At 59.2% G+C, this 19,021-nt stretch overlaps 1 protein-coding gene across 1 annotated transcript in view; it reads right to left on the reverse strand.

The window, feature by feature from the left end:
* The window catches only part of SLC6A3 (solute carrier family 6 member 3), a 34,253-nt gene extending 16,749 nt beyond the window's left edge, over positions 1-17,504 (reverse strand). The window contains exons 1-5 of the mRNA XM_059173583.1: positions 17,200-17,504; positions 15,914-16,045; positions 10,205-10,430; positions 3,373-3,511; positions 2,438-2,572 (exon numbers count right to left, since the gene is read on the reverse strand). Coding sequence (XP_059029566.1) covers positions 2,438-2,572; positions 3,373-3,511; positions 10,205-10,430; positions 15,914-16,045; positions 17,200-17,485 — 918 coding nt within the window. The 5' untranslated portion in view covers positions 17,486-17,504. The remainder of the gene's footprint in view (positions 1-2,437; positions 2,573-3,372; positions 3,512-10,204; positions 10,431-15,913; positions 16,046-17,199) is intronic.
* Positions 17,505-19,021: the final 1,517 nt, after the last annotated feature.

Genomic DNA, 19,021 nt, shown 5'->3' on the forward strand with positions numbered 1-19,021 from the left:
CAGATGTCCCTTCTGTCCTGTCTGCTCTGGAAGGGCCCCTGTGTGGCACCTCTGCTCCTGACCTGTCCTAGACCAGTGGGGATGAAGGCCAGGCGTCCTGCCTGCGGCAGGCTCCATCAGGTCACTCCAGACTGAACCCCAGGGGATGGGTGAGGGTCAGGCCTGGGATAGGGCTGGGGAGCCCTTGATTTGATCAGGGCCAGCTCCTGCAGCTGTGTCCCTGGGGGCATCTGGGGTGCCTTCCTCCAACAGTTAAGCCCCAGAGAAGGATGCCTAGGGCCACTTGATCTCTGAATGGGGCCACCAAGAGTCTGCAGGGTGGAAGTATGGGCAGCACCTGGGCCAGGAGGAACCCCGGGGGGACACCCCAGGATGACCACCAAGCCAGTGAGGCCCCACCCCTGCCCTATCCAAAGGTCAGCCAGGACCCTGCAGCAGGACAAGGAATGGCTCCACCCTCTGGACGGGGGGTCACATGGGCCTGTCCCTTTGGGACCTCAGGCTCACTGGAGCCCAGGGCTTGTAGGCCTGCTCTGTCTTGGTCTATGCCCCTTCCTAGCCCCGAGCTAACAGGTGGTTGGAGAGGACGAGACACACTGGTTTGTCGAAGATATCCGTCATCAGCCTCCCATTGGCCATGGGTTCATCCATCACCTACCTATGCACATAGTTATCCAACTGTCTGTCATCTGTCCATCCGTCTATCATCTATGCATCTGTCTGTCCATCTGTCATCCACCCACACATCCATCCATCATCTGTGTATGCAGCCATCTATCCATCCGTCCATCCATCATCTATCCATCACCCATCTGTATGTCCATCTGTCCATCCATCCATCATCTGTCTATCCATCATCATCTATGTATTCACCCATCTATCGTCTATCTGTCCATCTGTCTGTCCATCCATCCATTATCTATCTCTGTGCACCTATTGTCTTCCACCTTCTACCTACCCTCTATCGTCTGTCTAATGTCCAACAACCTCTCGTCTGTCATTTACTCTTCTCTGCTTCACACGTGAGCATCTTTGCGCACACACGGGCACCGGTCTAGCTTCCTCCTGTGCGCTGCCTGGTTTTCCTGCCCAAGCACTAGCTTCCTTATGTTGCCCTCCTGTCATTTTCTTTGATTTCCTCACCACGGCCTCTGGCCACTGACCCCACAGCCACTCCCCCTGCAGGCATATCTGCGGCAGCCCTTGGCTTCCTGGCGCATGGCCACTGTCTTCCCTTGCCGATGCAGAGCATGCATCTGCTGCTCTCTTGGCCTCATTGCCTGTCCTTGCAGGGACTACCCAGTGTCATTTCCCTGTCTTTGTCCATGGGTGCCTACTTCTGCTGCTCCCCGACTCCTGGGGACTTCCTGGGGGTTACAAGCCACACCTGTCTCCCCTTCTATCTGTTCCTACTCATTTCCACTTCAGGGCGGTGCCTTCCTGCGTCCTGGCGGGTGCCACAACTGACTCCCCCACACCTAGTGGCACCGGGTAATGATCCTTCAAACATCCCCCTGCCCCCAGCTTTGTGCCCCCCACACCCCAGCTACCCTTCCCCATTATGTCCCATGGCCCTGCCACAGTGAGTCCCCTGGGTAGCCCACCATCCGCCAAAATCGAGGGCACCTGCGTTTTCCGTGACCTCCTGAGAATGCTACTTTTTCCATCATCCCTGCTGCTTCCGGCCAACGGTCACTCACATTTCTGGGCTGTTTCCCTAAAATGCTGCTGCCCCTTCTCTCCCCCTCTCTTGGGAGAACTCTGTCTGTCCCATGGCCTGGCCAAGCCCCCTCTCTTCCATAGGCTGTCTCTGAGAATTGTGGTACAGAGTGATTGTTCTTTGTTGAAGCAGCGTGTGGCCCACCTGCAGACGGAGTGTTTGCTGTGAGTGAGTTAACTCGCTCCCTCGCGCCATGGGCGCCATGAGCGTCTCACCAGCGAGCTTTGGCTTCCTGGGGAGGGAGCCCTGGTTCACGCAACCACGATGAACCAGACCTGTGCTTAGACCTGCGCTCCGGGTGAGCGGCCACACTTCCTGGCACAGGCCGGGCAGCCCAACGGCGCTCATCAGAGGAAGCTGAGAGGGTTCCTCCGGGAAGAGGGATGGGTGGAGGGAAAGACGCCCACTGGACGCAGCCTTCCGGTCTGCTCTCACGGGAACAGAGCAGGGCTCTCCTGCCTTAACTTTCTCATTTGGTCCACTCAGCGCCCGGCTATGCCCACGTCACCCGACGGTGAGCCCTGCTTGGTGGGGTCCCGCGTGCAGCCGCTCTGGCCGGGCCACCTACATGTGCCACATCTACAGGCTGAGTCAGAAATTCCGGCCCCGCTCTTGCCTCCGGGATCTCCTGAGCCTGCCCCAGAACACAGCAGTCCCATGGTGTGGAGCCTGCCCGTGTGTGTGGCCCGGTGGGCTGTGGGCGGAGGGCATACTCACAGAAGACTCGCAGAGCCGACGGAAGTCTACGCTCAGGTACGCTCTGATGCCATCGATGGCCCCAGGGAGAGTGATTCCTCGCAGAAGCAGGGCGAAGAGGACCACGTATGGCATGGTGGCCGTGACCCACACAACCTGGGAGAGCACAGCATCATCAGGCGGCACCAGCCACCTGCCGGCAGGGCGGCTTCACGGTCACCCTGGTGGGTGGCCTTTTGCCGGGAAGCCCATCATCCCAAACATTTGCAGGGTGCTGGCTTAGCAAAGTCCCTGCAGAGGGTGTTGCTGCTCTCCATCCCGAAACTTTCCCAGGGACTGAAATGGGACAGATAATCTGGCAAAGAAGGGACATTCTTCTGCATTTGGTCTGCAGCAGTGGGCGGGGAAGGGGGTGCTGAGCTCCTGAGGAGTGAGACGGACTGAATTTCACGGGTTGTGCAAATACACACCCATGTGGTGTGTAAACGGTGGGCCCTGGGCTGGGGCAGGGAGTAGCCTGTCCTTACTGAGGCTCTGGGTGCTGGCCCTTCACTACCCGTATAGAGCAAGCAAGGGGCACATTTTGGTCAGAATTGCTTTGGGTGCCCAGATAAAAACCAAAATATTTTCATCAGTAAAAAACAATTTATGTTGTGCTTGTGGTCGTGCTGGAAACACCCTGCTGTGAGTGCCTTCCCTTGACACCATCATTAACCACGGCCAGTGGTCGCTCCTCAGCCTACCACGGCCCAACTCTCCACTCCCCAACCTATGACGGCGCCCGGTCCACTGCCCAACCTACCACGGTCCCCGGTCCACTCCCCAAGCTACCACGGCGCCCGGTCCACTCCGCAGCTGGCACGGTCCACAGCCCAGCCTACCACGGTCCCCGGTCCACTCCCCAGCCTACCACGGCGCCCGGTCCACTCCGCAGCTGGCACGGTCCACAGCCTCACCTTCCCAGAAGTCTTCACTCCCTTCCACAAGCTGAAGTAGAGCAGGATGATGACCAGCACCAGGCAGGACGTGAGCTGCCACCGGGGGGGACCCAGGTCATCGATGCCACGGCTCTCGTGGAGGTGCAGCACGCCGCGCCTGCGGAGGAGAGGGTGGGGGAGGCGGGCCTGTCAGGAGTGCCCCCCCCGCACCCGCCGAGAGCTGTTTGCCCAGGGCCCTTCCCTCCCCCCCACCTCGGCCAAAACCCAAAGAAGTGTGTCCCAGCCTGATGGGACTGGAGACCCCCACTCCGGAGGGTCAGGCCCACCAGCCCCAGCTGAGAGGCGGGGTCTGCACGCTCGAGGGAGCCCTCACCTCTCACCCTTAGCACCCCTGAACTCTGGAGCTGGGAGAGGAAGGGGTGCTCCCCGTCCGAAGGAAAGGAGCTTCAGGGACCGGATGCAAGGTGCCCAGGGATGCGGGCACCGTGGGGTGGGCCAGGGTCCCATGTGCAGGGCCGAGGCTGAGCAGACTCAGCAATAACGCAGGATGTGCCGATGCCTCTGAGGCGAAGAGCTGACGGCGCTGGCCCCCGGCCCCCGCTGCCTCAAGGCGGGTCCGCGGGTAACAGACCCAGGAGGAGTCTGCTCTGGGCTCGCTCAAGACCCGCCTCCCGGAGGGCATCCATCACGAAGACAGAACATGAGGCCATGAAGACGGAGCAGGGCGGCGGGCTGGTGGAGCACGGCCTGTGCACCCGTATCCCCGGAGATCCCTGCGACCACCTGGGGGGGCCTGGGTGCCTCCCCACATGGTGTCCCCTCGGACCCCCGACCACCTGCGGGACAGGTGGCGGCACCATCACCTGCTGCCTCACCTCCACAGTTGGGTTCTGAGTCGAAGCGGACGCCGGCTTGTGCTGCTACTCCAGGAGGTGGACGGCCCCATTATGATAGGAGCCGTCACGGCCCAGATTTGTGAGGTAAAGAAAATAATCCTGACACCCAGGTCAGAAAGCTCCAGATCCCAGAGCTCCCCACTGGCTCTAGGCATCACGGGACCATGTTGGAGGGATTCGGGTTTTCAGACTCCAGAATCAGGCTTGTGGCAGGGGAGGCGGTGACGGGCGTGAACAGAGCCAACGGCACTGTCCGAACTGTCACATCAACCTCCCTCCTTTCTAGAGTGTGGGTCACCCCCCGAGGCGACGAGAGCCCCCGCCCCCACTAGACACACGCATGCGGTGTGAGGTCAGGGACCTGGAGCCCCCAGGGCAGGAGGAGGAGGAGGCTCCTGCTGGGACAACACTCAGGCGGCTGTGCCTTGACTGTCCCGTCCAGGGCTTCACCGCCCCGGTCCTGTCCTCCCTGGGCCCTCCTCCGGCAGCAGACTTCCCAAAGCCTCTGAGCCCCGTCTCTGTGGGGGGGTCCTCCCCTTCCATGTCCTGGTTCCCCAGCCAGACCTCGTCCCCAGCCTCCTGTCACTGACAGAAATCTCCTCAGGACGACCGTGCTGGGTGAGGCCACATGCCCAAAGGCCCTGCCACACCTTGGCCTCCTCACAAGGCCTCACACACGCGTGTGGGTCACACACCTCAGCCTGGCGGCAGGTGGCCACTTACTCATTTGTCCAGGAAAGGAGCCCAGCGGCCCGTGTAGCCTCCTAGCCGGGGGCTTTGCTCGGGCTCCACAACCCCACACACACTGCGTTCACTTGTAAACATTTCAGATCGACTCTGGGATCAGCGTGTCTGCACAGGTTCAATTCCCTCCCGAAGACGAAAACTCATCTGGCTCTGAACTTACTTGAACTTCCTCAGACAGTTTAGGGGACAGGATGCTGCAGAGGGCCACTGGCGGGGCACAGGAGCCAGCATATACCGACCCTGCCTGGGGACCGCCCCCAGGGACTACAGACAGTCACGGGCACAGAGCGGGAACGACCCAAATTAACTCAGAATGGGCAGAGGACTTAAACTTAAAAACTTATAATTGCAGGTTCTTGGAAGAAACAATAGGGGTAAACCTTTGTGACCTTGGGTTTTTCAATGGATTTTCTGATATGACAAAACAGGTAAATTGACTTCATCAAAATTAAAAAAAATTTTTGTGCATCAAAGACACTATCAGCAGAGTAAAGAGGAAACTCACAGAATGAGAGAAAACATTTGCACATCATATATTAGACACGAGACGAATATCCAGGATAGACAGAGTTAAGACTCTCGAACAGAAAACCCCTCCAGAAAGCTCAGCTTGAAGACAGACAAAGCGGGTGCATCTGACCGGGGAGCTTCTGCACGGGGAGGGGAGCCCCCACCCAGAGGAAGTCGGCCTGCCGATGGAAGGAAACACCGGCAAGTCAGTGTCAGTATATACGAGGTTAGTATATACGAGGTTAGTATATACGAAGTTAGTATATACGAGAAACACATACAACTCCACAGCAGAAAACAAACAATCTGATTAAAAAAGGGGGGGGGCAGATCTGAGCAGACAGTTCTCCAGAGAAGACATGCAGCTGGCCAACAGACACAGGGCGAGAGGCTCAGTGCCCCTCACCGCCCGGGAAACGCAGCTCAAACCGCAGTGAGTTAGCCTCTCACACCTGTCAGGACAGTTTTTATAAGAAAGTCAAGAAACGACACGTGTTAGCAACAAGGTGGAGACAAGAGGCCTCCATGCACAGTAGCTGGGAATGCACACTGGTGCAGCCACCCGGGAAAACAGTATGGAATTTCCTCTAAAAATTAAAAATAGAACTGCCCCATGACCCACAATCCCACTTCTAGGTATTTATCTGAAGAAAATGAAAACACTAATTTGGACACACATTTGCACCCTGTGCTCACTGCGGCACCGTTTACCACACCAAGATGCCGAAACAGCCTGTGTCCAGGAACGGATGAACAAAATGTCCGTCCGTCCGTGGAATGTTGTTCCGCCTTAAAAGGAAGAAAACAGACCTGCTACACACCTGGAGGACATCAGGCTCAGTGACATAAGCAGACACAGAGGACAAAGGCTGGACGACTGCTCTTATATGAAGTCCCTAGAGTTATCAAACTCATCGAGTCAGAAAGTAGGACACTGGGTGCCAGGGGCCAGGCTTGGAAGGGGCGGAGAGGGAGTCAGTGCTGCACGGGAGCAGAGTTTCCATCTGGGGCACGGGAAAGTCCTGGAGACGGATGGTGGTGACGGCTGCGCAGCACCGGGAGCGTGCTTAGTGCTGCTGAACACACGTAAAAATGGTCCAAATGATACGTTTCATGTTGTGTATAATTTATCACAATTTAAAGAAATTCCCCCAAATGAAAGCAAAATATGTTTCAGGAAAACGAAAGCAGAGAAAATTCGTTGCCAGCAAGCCTACGCTGTAAGGCGTGTTAAAGGAAATTCCTCCGATGGAAGGAAATGAAGCCAAAATGGCAATCTGGGTCCACGTAAGGATGGGAGATCACCAGAAATAGCAGCCACGCAGGTAAATACACAAGTTACTCTTGTATTTCAAATTTATTTAAAATGTACCTATTTAAAGCAAGAAGAGGAGCAACATAGCACGGAGTTTATAACATCCTGGAGGGAGAAAACCCAGCCAGGGACGGGCTGGGAAAACGGAACTGTGTTGCAAGGCTCCTAAATTACATGAGCAGTGGGATGATGCCACCTGACAGTGGACGATGAGAAATTAAAGATGTGTGTTGTAAACCCTATAAATCACCACAAAAGTTACAATAAAGCTTATTAGCTAATAGCATAGTTAAAACGGGGGCCTAAAAATTACTTAATTCAAAAGGGGGGATACATAGAGGGACAAGAAACAAAGAGATGGGACAAATAGAAAAAAGTAAGGATGAAAGACTTAAACCCGACCATCGGGTTAATTCCCGACTGGGAGCCCCAAGAACTAGCCAGACATTGTTCTGCCGAATGACGAAGCAGGGCACAGCTCCACACGGTCTACAGGAAATGCACTCACGAGACAAGCCTCATGGGTTAAAAGCACGAGGACGGGAAAGGTACCAATGCAAACACGATCCATTGGGAGACAAGGGTGATCACTCTGCTGCCAGGCAGAGCAGTTTCAGGGTGAGGAATGTGACCAGGAGCAACATTTGGAACTGCAAAGGGGTCCGTTCAAAGACGTGAAGTCCGTAAACACACACACACTCTGTAACACCACCCCAACATGCATGAATGAAGTCGACACTGATAGAGTCGGGAAGACAGAGAGGCAGATGCACAATCACAGTTGAGAGTCAATACTCCTTCTCCGCAGTGGGGGGGACAGTGGACAGTAAGGTGCGCCCACCATCCTGCACACGGGGCAGCTGCTTCCCCGTGACAGCAGAACACCTGTTCTTTGTAAGTGCGCCTGCCGTACTCCCCAGGATTAAACACAGGCCGGGCACCAAAGGTCTCAGGATGTTTTGGGGATAATGAAGCTTTACAAGTATAGTATGTCACTCAGTCTGAATTAAATCAGAAATCAATAATAGAAGCATATATAGAAAACTTCCAAAGATTTCAAAATTAAGTGGGAAGCTCCCCAAGTCTCCCATGAGTCAAAGAGGGAATCACAAGGCAGATCAGAGAGTACCTTGAATTGAATGGAAGTGGAAACAGCACATGGAGCTTTGTGGAGGCAGCTAAAGCTGTCTCTTGGAGGCAAACGTGTAGCTTTCTAGTTTACCTTAGAAAGTAGGCAAAGGTGTGCTAAATGTCTATAGAACTGGGGGACATTTGAATTGGTTGGAGTTACATGGCCTGTTTTGGGATTTCCAAGCCCACAGGTCCTGTCCTGACTCAGCTTCACATCCGTCCAGCAAGTTCCCTGCACCATCTCTCAGCCCTGGAGCGACAGCCATGAGCCTCTGGTTTCGGCTCTGAGCCTGCCGTGTCTCCTTGTGCATGCCCACTAGGGACTGAAGTTGGGGGTGTGGGCAGGAACTGGGGCTGAGGACAGCACTTCTGCGGCAAACACCAAAGGCCCCACTTTCTCGGGTAAGACGTAACGAAAGTAGCAGTGACATCGTGCTTCTCCGTGGAACCCTTTCCAGACTTCCAAACAAAGACAGGTGGTCCCAGTGGTGTCACATGGTGCCTTTCAACCTCTCTGTGAGATTTTCATCTCAGAACTGTGAGACGTCCTCGCTGGAAACCTGAGTCCTCATTTTGTTGGTGTAATGACGGACGGAACCCAAGCCAGCCCTGAGCACCTCTGAGTTCCCCTTGGTGCGGGGGCCCTGAGCACGGACCCCCAGGCGCTTATCTGCCACTGCGTCTGCCTCTCCACTTTCTGGGACGGAGGGTCCCCGCAGACCCCTTCCCTCTGATCACAGCCAGGCTGAGTGCAGCCCAGGCACGGTCCGGCAAGGAGGCGCCTTACACCTGGTCAACAGCAGAGCAGTGTTCTCCACCAAGAAGAGCAAACGGCTTTCTCTTCCTCCATTGTCACCTGCTCCGCACAGCAATTCCCACCCACACCCTTGAGAGCTTCCCTGAGTCTCCCTTTCTCGCAGCTGCTGTCTTTCGGGCAAATCGAGAGGGACAGATGGCAGGCGGGCTCTGCTGGCCTCTGAAACCAGCCTGTCCCTCCCGAGCGCTCCGTCTGGCTCACGGCCCCTGCCTTCCCCTTCCCTGTCCCTCGCACACGTGCGCTCTCCTCCAGTCCCAAACCAACAACCACATCTTCCTAAACACCCCAGCACGTCCGGTGGCATGTGACCATCACCCTGCCCTGGCCGCACTCTTTCTGACCACGACTCAAGGAAACCACCCGTGCTCCCGGCTGCAGCTCCAGACCGGGCAAACCTGCCTCCCACGTTCCTGCCCCTTGATGCCACTTCCCACCATGGAGACACGGCGCCCACACAGGGCACAGAAACAAAGCATTCGGATTCTCAGAGTCTGAAACATAGTGTCATTCCAGGTGCTGAGTGTCTACCGGTCCCGTGAACACCCACCACCCAACACCGAACCCCCTGCCGGCAGCGCATTGCCGGATGCTGTGACCGGGTTCGGCATCATTTCAGGAGGGCTCCTGGGCAAGTGTCCGGATTCTGAGGGGAAACTACGCACCCACAGGGGCATCAACAGCCTTCTAGCCTCAGCCACCCAGATGGGGACAAGGGGAGGGGGCCAGGAGCCAGTTCCGAGAGGACCCAGAGAAGAATGGACTTGGGGAGAGCCACGCACCCGCAGGTCATGGAGGCCACGTGCTGTGGAGCCTGGGGGACGGGAGGGCCCCGGGAAGGCCCCTGGATGTGGGGGCCGAGGAGGGACTCGGGCAAGAACTGATGCTGGTTTGTAAAGAAAGAGGAACTTGTCAGGAAAAGCAACAGTGGGGGCCCCTGTAGGGCCGGTCTGTTTGGCAAGGCTGGAGGGTGTTTTCTGTGCGCAGGCCCGGTAGGAGGACGGTGGGCGGAGCCGGGCGCAGGCGGGGGGGCGGCCCTGCGGACTCCGGGCGGGCTCGCCTTCCTGCCCCAGGCAGCCTAACAGCGGCTGGGGCTGTGCCACGTGTTGTTCCAGTGGACCCGCGCAGGTCCATGGAGAAGGACGGTCCCGGTGGCATTGAGCTGCCGTGGCCTGTTCTGCTTCCCCCGGCACTGAGGCGTCCCCCTCCAAGGGCGCCTCCGGGCCGCTGGAAGCAGGATTTGGGAACGCGCCTCCAAGAGCCCAGAGGACCACAGCTCGGGCGCGGGACAGGGGGACGGGGGGGTGGGGGGACAGGGGGACAGGGGTCCTCACCGCACCCTCGTGGGGCAGCAGGGGGAGCGCGGCGCCGCCCCGTGTCCCTCCCTCCCTGGGGCCGCCGACACGGTGAGCACCGCGGCCCCGGTCCCCCACTCACTCGAAATACTCGGTGGCAGGCGTGGTCCTGAAGGTGTCGTTGGGGCCGGAGCTGGAGTTGCCGGCGTGGGCGTCCGAGCAGTTGGGGCTGTTCCACGTGTTGTTACAGTGGACCCACGGCAGGTCCACGGAGAAGGACGAGAAGAAGTAGTGCAGCGCCCAGGCGATGATGACGTTGTAGAAGAAGCCAACGTACAGCGAGATGAGGATGACGGTGAAGCCCACGCCTGGGGCGGGAGAGCAGAGCCGTCAGCCGCGTGCCCGCCCGCCCTCCTTCAGCCCTGCTGGCTGTGCTCCCGCACCAGAAACTGAGCCATGTCTCTGCACACCCAGAGACAGCTCGCAAGAGCAAGGGTGCCAGGCTTCATGCTGTGATCCCAGACAAGGGGCTGCACCCCAACCTCCAAACCTACCGCGGCCATCTGTGTGCACACAGATCATCTACGATCACCCTGGTAGAAGCAGGTCACCCACAGACATACAGGGTGACTATTGGCCACATGTGGCCCTCCACCACCACTCACAGCCACTCGGCATCAACCAAGGCCATCCAGGGCCACCAGGCCATGCAAAACCATCAGAATCATTTATGGCCACCAAGAGTCAGCAAAGATCACCCCAAACCATTCAGGGTCACTCAGGGACATCCAGAGCCACCAAGGAAGACCCAGATCTCCCAGAGCCATCCGGGGCCACCAACGGTCCTTAGAAATGCAGGTCCTCAATGGCCACTGACAGCTACCCAGAGCCATTCAGAGACATTTATGAACACTCATGGCTGCTCATACCCCCTCAAGACTACCCAGGGCAAACAGTCACCAGGGTTCATTTCACAGCTACCCAGAGCCACCTGGAGTCACACAAAACCATCCCTGACCACTAGGGGCCACCCAGAGGCATGCATGACTGACCAGGGTCACACAGGGCCAAGCATGACCGTCCAGGGTCAGCCAGAGCCATGCATGACCGGGACCATACATGACTGTCCAGAGTCACCCAAAGCATGCATGACTGTTCAGGGTCAGCCAGGGCCACCAGGGCCATGCATGAACATCCAGGGTCAGCCAGAGCCATATGTGACTGTCCAGGGTCAGCTGGGGCCATCCCTGACCATTCAGTCTCCTAAAGCAGGCCAGGGCCTTGCATGGCGACCTTTCTAGGATCACAAAACCTGAGATTTAGGATCAGTCATTGAGGGGCTCCTGGCTCCCGGGGAACTAGAGCAGAGTGGCAAGCACTCTTCGGGGCTGTGCCATCCTGCCTGGTGGCAGGTGGCTCTGGCCCCTCCCACTGGCCAGGACTCTCTTGCTCAGTGCTTGGTAAGCCGCACTCCGTTGCCCGCTCCGGGCCCACCAGGCTCCACACGCAGCTCTTTGCATTTCAGCTTCCTTCACGGCTTTGCAGACACGGCTCGATTGGCCTGGAGCTTTGATTTGCTCTTTCAAAGCCTGGTTAGGTGCTCTGCCCGGTCTTGCTCGCTCCTGGCTGAGGCCGTGGCTAGGGGAGGACCACGCCTTCAAGGCGATGTTTATAGGAAGTGGCTCAGGTGTCTTTCCTGGATGTCCCCCCGAGGAGAAGCGATCCTCGCGCTCGGGACATCACTACAGATCTCTCCCTGCTCTGGAATCAAGAAGAGAAGCCTGACATTTACTCGTGCGTATCCATCAGACAGATCCTGCGTCAGGAACGTGCTAGAAATGAGAGCGTTCTGGTACGTAAACCCTCTCGGAAAACATGTGTCGTAAGCAGCGATGATTCAAACAGCAGTTTTCTTTGCAAGGGCCCCTCCGGAGTCGCAGTGGTCAGCTCTGAATAACGGGACGCTGTTCTGCTCCCTGAGTTCCTGAGGACAGAGGCTTGGTTGTGATTCACAGCAAACCCACCCAAGCAGCCGTGTTCCTGGGAGCCGTGCTGTCGGGGAGCCGTGTTGTCAGACAGCTGTGTTCCTGGGAACCGTGTCGTTGGGGAGCCGTGCCATTGGGGAGTTGCGTCGTCGGGGAACCGTGATCCCGGGAGCCACGTTGTCGGGAAGAGCATCACGGAAGGTCTTCTTGGGCAGTGCCCGACTGTGCCTGCCTGACTTGAAATCGTTTTAAGGTTTAAACTTTGTGTGCAAGACCTCAGCTTGAACACGGGAAACTCAAAGCAGCCTGTGAACCAACAGCAAAGCCGATCGGAGTCCACTGTGTGACCCAAGAGCTAAGCCCTGCGCTGAGTGCACGGCCCTCTGTCTGCACTGGTCAGGGTTTTTTGACCTTCACTCCAGGGAGACAAGGTCGCCCCCAAGAACACATGGGCTCGCTCCCTGGCTGCCTGGCACCAGAGGCTCCTGCACACTAGCTGCTGCCCCCAGGGGCCCGTGCCTCAGGGGGAAGGGCATGGCTGCCCAGGACAGCGGCCACGAGTGGGGTGGACAGAGCCTCACGAGCTCCCCTGACGTGTCATTCCTCACAGGCCGGCTCGGGACAGTGACCCGCCACCCCAGAGTAGCGGGCTCAGCCCTCCCCTGCGTTCCCATGGGGCCTGCTCCTGCCGGATGCCAGCGGAGCCCGGGCCCACGCGTGAGTTCCGGTCGTAGGTCTCATCACCAGTTCCCAGTTCCTCTTTTCCTTAGTATTTCTTTAGATTAACTGTAGAACCTTTAACCTTCACGTTAATCTGGGTGTATTTTGTCTTATTTTAAGCCACTTTAAATTCTTTTTAGAAAGAGGAGCTTGATATTTCACACTAAAATACCATTGAGTACAAAATATCATCCTTATTTTATATTCATAAAACAGGGTGGCAGGGCGCCTGGGTGGCTCAGCGGGTTAAGCGTCTGCCTTCAGCTCAGGTCATGATCTCAGGGTCCTGGGATCGAGCCCCGCATCGGGCTCTCTGCTCAGTGGGGAGCCTGCTTCCTCCTCTCTCTCTGCCTGCCTCTCTGCCTACTTGTGATGTCTCTCTCTCTGTCAAATAAGTAAATAAAATCTTAAACAAACAAACAAACAAACAAACAGGATGGCAGGGTTCCCATGGCACACATTAGGGTCTGCATGGGGCACAGAAAGGGGGCACCCTGGGGAAGCAGGCACTCGGGCCTCGCAGGTGTGGCCACCCTGTCCCTCCGCACCACCTGCCAGAGCCGGGTCACACCAGCAGCAGCGTGGACACCGGCTTCAGGAGCACATCAGGGATGCCCGCCACGGAAGATGGTCCTCATGGAGCAGCCCGGCCTTCCTGACAAGGGTCACTGCGTGTCACCGTGAGGAAGGCACAGACTCCTCTGTCAGGCTGGGCGTGCTTAGCCTCTGCTGGGTCTGCACGCATGCGCCCGTGCAGGAGGAGAGAGACAGATAGGGAGAGACAGGGAGAGACAGATGGAGAGATAGAGATAGCGAGAGACAGGGAGAGAGAGAGAGCCCACCCACAGGGGCTGCGCGGGCTGGGGCACAGCCCTCCACGCGGACAGGTTTCCACAACTGGACAAAGCTGTCGGGCCGTGTGGAGCGTGGACGTGGCCCTGTGGCACGGGGTCGGTTTCTGAAGCAGCCAATGCTGGCCGCGGGAGCTCAGGAAAGAGGATTCGCTCCGGGTGGGGGTGCAGGCTCGGTCCCGGGGAAGCCTGGAAGCCCACGAAGCGGACGCCACGGCCCGCAGTCCGCCGGCAGCAGGGCCAGCGTCCCCCCACGCGTCCCCGGGGGTACCCGAGGATGGCGCACTTGATCTCGGTCTGGACGGAAATGCCTCCGCAGGGAAGGCGCCGAGCCCCCTGCAGGCTCGGGGCGGCCGGGGCGGGGGTCCCCCGCGTGCCGTCCCTCGTGCCCGCGGCCTGTCGCGTCCCTCCGGTGGGGGTTTGCGGAGGACGAGGCCGGCATCGCGCACCTCATTTAAGCTTTGACTTCCGCGAGCGACCCCGTGAGAGGGACTCCCGGCCCCTGGCGCGCAGATGGGGTCGGCCGGTCCCGCTCCGGGGACGCGAGTGGCGCAGAGGTGCGGAGGCCGCGCCTGGCTCCGACTCGGGGCCGCAAGCGGAGGGAAAGGCGGCGGGGGCCGGGGTCGGCGAGCGGCTGCTCGGAGGAGGCGCGGGGCCCGGGAGGGGCCTCACGGCCCGTCTCGGCATCTGCTGCGGGGGAGCCCCGGGGCCCCAGCCCGGGCACAGCCTCCGTGAGCGACGGCTGTCCTCTCTGACCTCGACATCCACCCCCCAACCGTGCGTCCTGGGAGACCGGGAGGGCTTCCGCCGGCTGCAAAACACACGGACCTTCCCGCTTCGGAGGAACTGCCACGACAGATCTTACAGGAAGTTTCCTCAGGAAGCCGGGGGGTGCGGACCACGCCATGTCCCCGGCCTCCCCCACGAGGCCTCCCTGGGCCACGGGCTCCTGCGACGCGGCGTGGCCTGGTGGGCAGGTGCACCCCGGAGGTGGATGTGGGGCTTGAGCCGGGTCTGGAGCCCGTGCCCTCTGACCCTGACGAAGGACAGGGTGAGCCCCTCAAGCCCACTAACCCTCGGTGCCCGGATGTCCAGAAGGGGGACAATGTGGTGTGGGTCCTCCCCGGGGCCCCCACAAGGATGGGGTGAGATGACCACGGAACGGCCGGCCACGGGGTAGCCCCTTGGCTCAACACGACGTGTGTCTGCTTCCTGGTGCCGCGACTTCGTGGCAGCAGACGGCGGGCTTGGTGAGTACCCAGAGAGCTGGCCCGCCGCTAGGAAGCCCCAAGAGAGCAGAGGCCTAGTCTATATGGCAGACAGATGACCGCGGATACAGACAGACAGACAGTGGTGGACAGAGGGACAGATGACAGGTGGACACCCGATACACGGACATGCTACGACCGCTGCGGTAACAGACAGCTGATGCCCCGCAGGTGACAGGGGGCCGGATGGATCCGGAGAGGACAGACAGACAGAGAGCACCACGGCTTGCACCGTGTCCCTCCAAAGCTCGTCTGCTGAAGCCGAAGCCCGGTGCTGTGTGGTGCGACCTCGCTGGGAGGCAGGTCTCCGTACAGCTAGGCAAACTAAGGCGCGGGTGTCGGGACGTGCCCTTGTCCAGGGTGATGGGTGTCCTTAGAGGACAGGGACATCTGGTTCCAGAGACACGCGCAGAGGAAGGGTCTGGAACGGAGCCTGTGCCCCAGCCCTCTGAAGGAATCAGTCTTACCAACACACCTGGATTTTGCATCTCTAGTCTCTTGTCAAACAAATGTGCCCTGGTTAGACCACCCAGCCTGCGGCGGTCCTGCGGCAGCCGGACAGGCAGCGACAGATGCGTGGGGGAGCGCAGAGGACAGACTGACAGACGGACAGAGGGCTGGCCTATCTGCCTTATTGACAACGACACCACTGGCGACTAGCACGCCGGCCTCACCGGACAGCAGGGGCTCCCGAGGCCTCCGTCAGGCGGCCTCTTACAGTAGGACCCAAATGGAAACGGGTCTGAGCTCATGCCCTTGTATGGGAAGGAGACGGACAGAGACAGGGAGACAGGGAGAGACACAGACACAGCGACAGAGGCAGAGAGACGGAGACAGAGAGACAGAGAGAGACACACAGAGAGACAGAGACAGAGATAGAGACAGAGTTAGGGACGTGGACGTCCAAGGGCACCGAGACCTAGCGAAGCAGGACCGAGCACACACAGCAGGTGGGGGCTCGCTCTGGGAGCCCTGAGCTGACGCAGCCTGTGCCACAGGAGGGTGTGAGGAGGGTCCGGGCTGTTACCTTTCAGGACGGGGCAGATCTTCCAGACGCCAGCAGCCCCCTCCCTGTTGAACTGCCCCAGGGCCAGCTCCATGTAGAAAAGGGGCATTCCGGCAATGACCATGAAGAGCAGATAGGGGACCAGGAAGGCACCTGTGGGTAGGACAGCTGGCTCAGCCCGGGGGCTGGGGAGGCCACCTGTGATCACCAGTGATCGCCACATCTTGGGCACGACCGTCTGCTTCTCCGGAAGCTCCCTGCACGGTCACCCTCCAAAGGGAAGTCCCGGGCTGTGTGGGGCAGCCTGTGACCACCACGCCTGGGCCCCTCCAACATCAGTGCCCTGACACGTCCCTGCGGAACCCCAACCACCCCCTGTGCCAAGTCATGAGATCAGCCTCGGAGCAGGGCAGGCCCCCCGACAGCTCGGCTCCTGGGGCTGCCCACCCTGCCTGGCCCATACACCTGGGCCTCTGTCCCTCTCGAGCTGTCGGTCCTCTGGGCTCTGAGGTCCACGTCTGACCCTATGGGGGTTGTGCCACCCATCCCCAGTTCCCCGTCTTCAGCGTCCACCTCGGTCCGAGGCTGCAGTGGACAGGGGCGCTGGAGGAGCTGGAGTCCCCGCAGCATGCCACCCCGTCCTCCTGGAGCTGCACTTGCCCCAAGCATGAATGCAGGGCCCCACGGCTCTGCGTCGGGTGAGGGGTCTTTGCTGCATCTCCCTTCCTGGGACGGGGAGGGGGCGGCAGGGAGGCCCCGCTGTTCTGCTCAGGCCTCGTGCTACCCCCTCAGGGCGGGTGTGCTGGAAGGCCCTCCCCGGGGGGCTCCTCCAGACCCTCCTCGCGCAGCCTCGAGGGACTGACAGGCCACAAGAGCCCACGGGGGAGCGAGCACCCGCTGAACTGGCTTCAACGTGTGGGTGACGCGGTCCCTTGTTTTCCTGCTCTGCCTGGAGCCTGGAGCCGGCTGGTGTGGTTCTCGGGCTGGGCGCGTTCGGGGAGCGAGATGAGGGCTCTGCTCCCAAGTCGAGGGCCTCCGTGCACGCTCATAACACGGACTGAAGTTGGCCCAAGACTAAGGGTGTTCGAGGACTTTCTTTCCAGAGCAACAGTCATCTTTGGAAACGGAGGGCAGAGCCCTAGTGCCTCCCAGCACCTCCTCCTGGGCTCAGCGTCCCGGCTGGGGAGGGCAGGTCCTGCAGGAGGCTGCGGGGCCTCTGCTCCTACGTCTGCGCGGCCCCCTACCCCAAATGTGGGCCCCGCCCGGGCGCAGGCAGGAGCCGCGGCCTCCCAGTGGCCGGGACTCACCGCCGCCGTTTTTGTAGCACAGGTAGGGGAACCGCCAGACGTTGGCCAGGTCCACCGCGAAGCCGATCACGGACAGGAGGAAGTCGATTTTCTTGCTCCAGGTCTCCCGCTCCTGGGTGCCCAGGGGCGTCTGCGTGGGGTTGGCGAGGGTGGAGTTCGTGAGCTGCACCCCATTTTGCTCCTTGACCAGGACGAGTTCCACCGCCTTGGGGCCCATGGCGTTGGGTTCCTTAGCAGGGGCCGCAGCGGACGACATCGGTGCCGCCGGCCGCTTGTTTTCGCTCATGGGTGGACGGAGCCTCGGGCTCCGCGCTCAGGGCCTGCAGTGGGAAAAGAAGCACATACAGAACTGCGATGGGTTAGGAGCCCGAACCACTGCGGCAGAGCTCGGAGGCAACTCTCTCCATGTCTTTGGGGCAGAATCCATTCCAAGCAGCTAGACTGACAGAGCCAAGGTGGAGGCAGCAGGAGACGGGCTAGATCTCGCGGGGGCTGGGCGGGGGTGGGTCCTGGAAACCTCACGACAGATGCCACCTTGCTCCCTCCTTCCCTGGCGGCCCTCTCTGTGCCAATTACAGTGCAAAGCTGTAGACCCTCCGGTTCTGCTTCAAGTAATGCTGCCGAACGTCACCTCCACCCTCCCCACATGGCCAGGGATTAGTTTCGCAATCTTCACCTAGCGCCCAAATGTAAGTCTTTCGGGGCACCCAGGTGCCTCAGTCAGTTCAGTGTCTGCCTTCGGCTCAGGTCATGATCTCAGGGTCCTGGGATCGACACCCACGTTGAGTCCAGCTCCCTGCTCAGTGGGGAGACTGCTTCTGCCCCTCCCCCTGCCACCCCCCACCCCACCTGCGGTGCTCTCTCTTCTGTCTCTGAAATAAATAAATAAAATCTTTAAAAAAAAAAGTTTTTACAACAGTGCGTATGTATTCTTTACACACAGCAGTAAAAGCAGAGAGCAAATCCTTATAACCCAAATCAGCCGCAATGATGCAAGTTTCAAGACAGCGATTCCAACAGCTTCTTCCAGGAATGCCCACAGGGTGCACTCCTGTGGCCCAGGGATGCCGTGCCTGCCTGGAGGAGGCGGGCACAGCAGAGCACTGACCCGCTTTACCTGCGGGCAGACGAGTTCCTAGGTAGTAACTCTACCAAGGAATTGCTTCCGGGCACCTTCATAAAGCCGCGTGTAACACAGTCCATGAGAGCAGTTACATGTGGACCGGCCCAGAGAGCTTCAAATAGCACTTCCGGTATGCGGACCCATCAACACTGCCTCAGCTGCAAACACACGCATGTGCACAAGCGCACACACAGACACACACAGACACACACACAGAAATGCATGACCCCCCCCCCCCCCAGCCCGGCTGAAGGAAAGGAGTCATGGACCGCCGCTCTACTGGGGTCATTTTCTTCTGCATCCGAATTTGAACGACTCACCATAGAAGTGATTTTACCCACTGCTTCCCTGCAGCCCCTTCGCCTCCAGAGCGGGCTGGAGCTGCGGGCATGGGGAGACTTTCACTCGGGCGGGACCCCGTCATTCCCTGCCACGGAGGGACACTGGGATTGGCGGTGAGCCAACCCAACTCCTGAAACCACGGCCGCTGGGGCCATGTTTGGGTACAGAAAGCAAAAGGTCTCAGAAAGCTTCCTTCTGTGCCCCGAAGGACAAACGGAGCGGCTGATGAACTAGCCAGCGCTGCTCCTTCCCCGCACCCAGCCCGGGCGCACACGCAGCGTCTCCCAGACCAAATCACAAACACCCGCAGGATGAAATTCACCCCCACGGGTCCGCCGCACCGCGCGGCATGGCTCA

This window comes from Mustela lutreola, chromosome 5, assembly GCF_030435805.1.
Source record: "Mustela lutreola isolate mMusLut2 chromosome 5, mMusLut2.pri, whole genome shotgun sequence".
Classification (NCBI taxonomy): domain Eukaryota; kingdom Metazoa; phylum Chordata; class Mammalia; order Carnivora; family Mustelidae; genus Mustela; species Mustela lutreola.